Source organism: Lactuca saligna, chromosome 7, assembly GCF_052625555.1.
Source record: "Lactuca saligna cultivar CGN05327 chromosome 7, ASM5262555v1, whole genome shotgun sequence".
NCBI lineage: Eukaryota > Viridiplantae > Streptophyta > Magnoliopsida > Asterales > Asteraceae > Lactuca > Lactuca saligna.
In genome coordinates, this window is record NC_136423.1 from 14000102 (window position 1) to 14002662 (window position 2561).

The 2561-nt window shown below is 35.5% G+C and overlaps 1 protein-coding gene across 1 annotated transcript; it reads right to left on the reverse strand.

Moving 5' to 3' along the window:
• Nucleotides 1-322: 322 nt before the first annotated feature.
• On the reverse strand, nt 323-2223 carry LOC145004199 (uncharacterized). Its single transcript, XM_078963089.1, has 3 exons — nt 2080-2223; nt 1237-1781; nt 323-1059 (listed from the first exon to the last, which is right to left on the reverse strand). Exons 1-3 carry the CDS (start codon nt 2195-2197, stop codon nt 373-375), a joined length of 1350 nt encoding a protein of 449 aa, XP_078819215.1. The 5' UTR covers nt 2198-2223; the 3' UTR covers nt 323-372.
• Between the last annotated feature and the right edge of the window lie 338 nt (nt 2224-2561).

Genomic DNA, 2561 nt, shown 5'->3' on the forward strand with positions numbered 1-2561 from the left:
GTTTAAGGTTTGACGCACACCATTGTCAAATGTAAGAAAATATTTGTTTTTATAATGCATATGTGTAGGAAACTATAAAATATATAAAAATTATGGCATCTGGGTTAAACCGGTGGTCGGAAACTGGACTGGTTCAATTAAAAACTGGTTTTTAAAACATTGATGCTTAGAGGCTGTTCCGACGACTTGTCGTCGACATAGGGTTAAAAGAAGTCGTCGCCATACGGGTTCATTCTTGTCGTGACTTGTTTTTAATTAACATCTATCAGGACAAAAATCCAAAAACAAGTTATCTGAATAAAACAAAAATGCACATAGTACATGCTTAATGTCATATATATAAGAGTTACTTAAAGAAGAACATCCAAAAGATCAAACAAAAGAACTCGTGGTTGCTTTGGTGAAAATAGTAGTTGGAGCTTGAGAAGGCTGGTGCAATTCCACATCACGGCCAGGCAATATTGAATCTATAACCTTCTTTAGACTTTCCTCAAACACTTTAATGAGCAACTTGTAGAGACTTACGTATGAGAGCACAAACACAATGACTGGGAAAAACGTAACTATATACAAGATAATGTTTGTCCAATCTTGCCACTTACCACTGCCTAGGAGAATCGTGGCTGCGAATGATATCATCATCATTGACACAGAGAGTATCAACAGTGTGAGGCCTAAGAGTAATTTATTATGAAGAGAGTTCTGGAACTCCTTTAAGCGGAAGGAAGATGTAAGGATGGAAAGAAATACGATAACTGATGTCAAAGAAAATGTGAGGGAAAGTCCATTAGCTAGAGAAAAGACTATAAAAAAATAGTTGCCCTCCATAATTGGACGTCCTGTATCTGGCTCTGAACCTCCAGGTGGAGTGAAAGATGAAGCAAAGGCAACAGTGGCAACGAGCACAGCAAACCCGGAGCAATTCCCAGCAGTGCTCTTCATCCATTCTTTGGCATCGATGTGAAGTTGTGCATTGTTCTTGATGAATAGTTGTTCAGCTGTCACACCATCGTCGTTTACCTGAGAAATTGCTTCAGTGGTACATATATTTTTCACACTCTGGATAGAAGATGAAAAGACTTCAGAAAGGTTAGTATGGTAGTGGATTTGGCATGGATTCGACTGGACTGGTATCTAAACTGATATCAATGAGATAAACTGTACAAAAGATGAGAATGATGAAAAATAGTCATAGTAAATTTGTCCAATCCATTATAATCTGTCATTTACATTTACCTCGAATAGAAGCAAATCATCTCGTAGTATGAGAGCAGGGCTTCGGATATCCACCTCAGCTTTCTGATCTTCAACTTTTTGGCCCACCATGTGCAGTATTGAGTTGCCTAGATTGTCGATCTCTCCTCTTAGCCTCATCAAAGGATACTTCATATTGATCACAGCTTTATAGATTTCCATTCTTCGATATTGAATTGCCACATGCAAAATGTCACGCCCATTCTCATCAATCTGCTCGACCGCCTGAGGATACACTTGCAGTATTTCCCTTACAATCTCTGTACAACCTGATTTTGTAGCTAAAAACAATGGGGAGTCACGAGTAGGATTATTAAAAATAACAATACTTATTCTTGAAGACATTATCCCTTGGATGAGTTTAATTCTGTTCTGATTTGACATGGGTGCTGTTGCTTCCCATGAGGCATCACTTTCAATGAAAAGGGTGGCAAGTGTCTTTGCTGATTTACTCTTGAGAATTTGTTTCTGAAGTTCTTTCAGGAAAGGCACTCTGCTGGTTTGTTCTTTATGATTCAAATCAATGACTGAGAAACAAAAGTCCAGAAGTTACGAGTGTTGTTATGTTAGCAGACTTGCAAGTTGGAAGTATGTTGACAAGAGTATGTTAAATTGTGCTTTTTATATGGGACAAGACTATATATAAGCTTTCTAGGACTTTCAGTGATTAGGATGATTAGTGAATCCTTGTCCCACCTTTTTAAATGAGACAAATAATTGTAATTTTGGTCTCATAAATGCATGTCACACACAATTGACAATACAAGGGAGTTTGTTTTGTCTTGTCTTGTCGTCGTAATAAAGGGGCCTTAATTAGTATCATACACTTGCGTATGAACCGCTTGAAGAAATTATCTTCAAATCCATGATTGAATGCTGACGGCTTGCAGGCAAGAAGTTGAAGACCTGTCATCCCATTTCCATCTTTTTCACCGATTAACATTGGATAAGTTTTGGCAATATAATGAGCCAAATCTGTGTCCATTCATATATATAGTATTAGACATTTGGATTGAAGGAAATTTTTCAAGAAAGTTACGCGCGTGTCACCACAAATAGACACTTACCACTTGTTATATTTCATGGTTATTTTGAATTAATTTTTATTTTATATATAATTTTATGGTTTTTCTATTTTATTAAATTTCATATGGTATTTAAATTTTATAATAAATGCATATCAATTTCATTAATGAGCTTTCCTTATAATTTCGAAATTTTAAAATAAAATCTCATTAATTTGCCTTGATTATTTTATCTTAATGATTTGTTTAAATTTAAAAAAGAAAAAAAAAACACTTTAATTT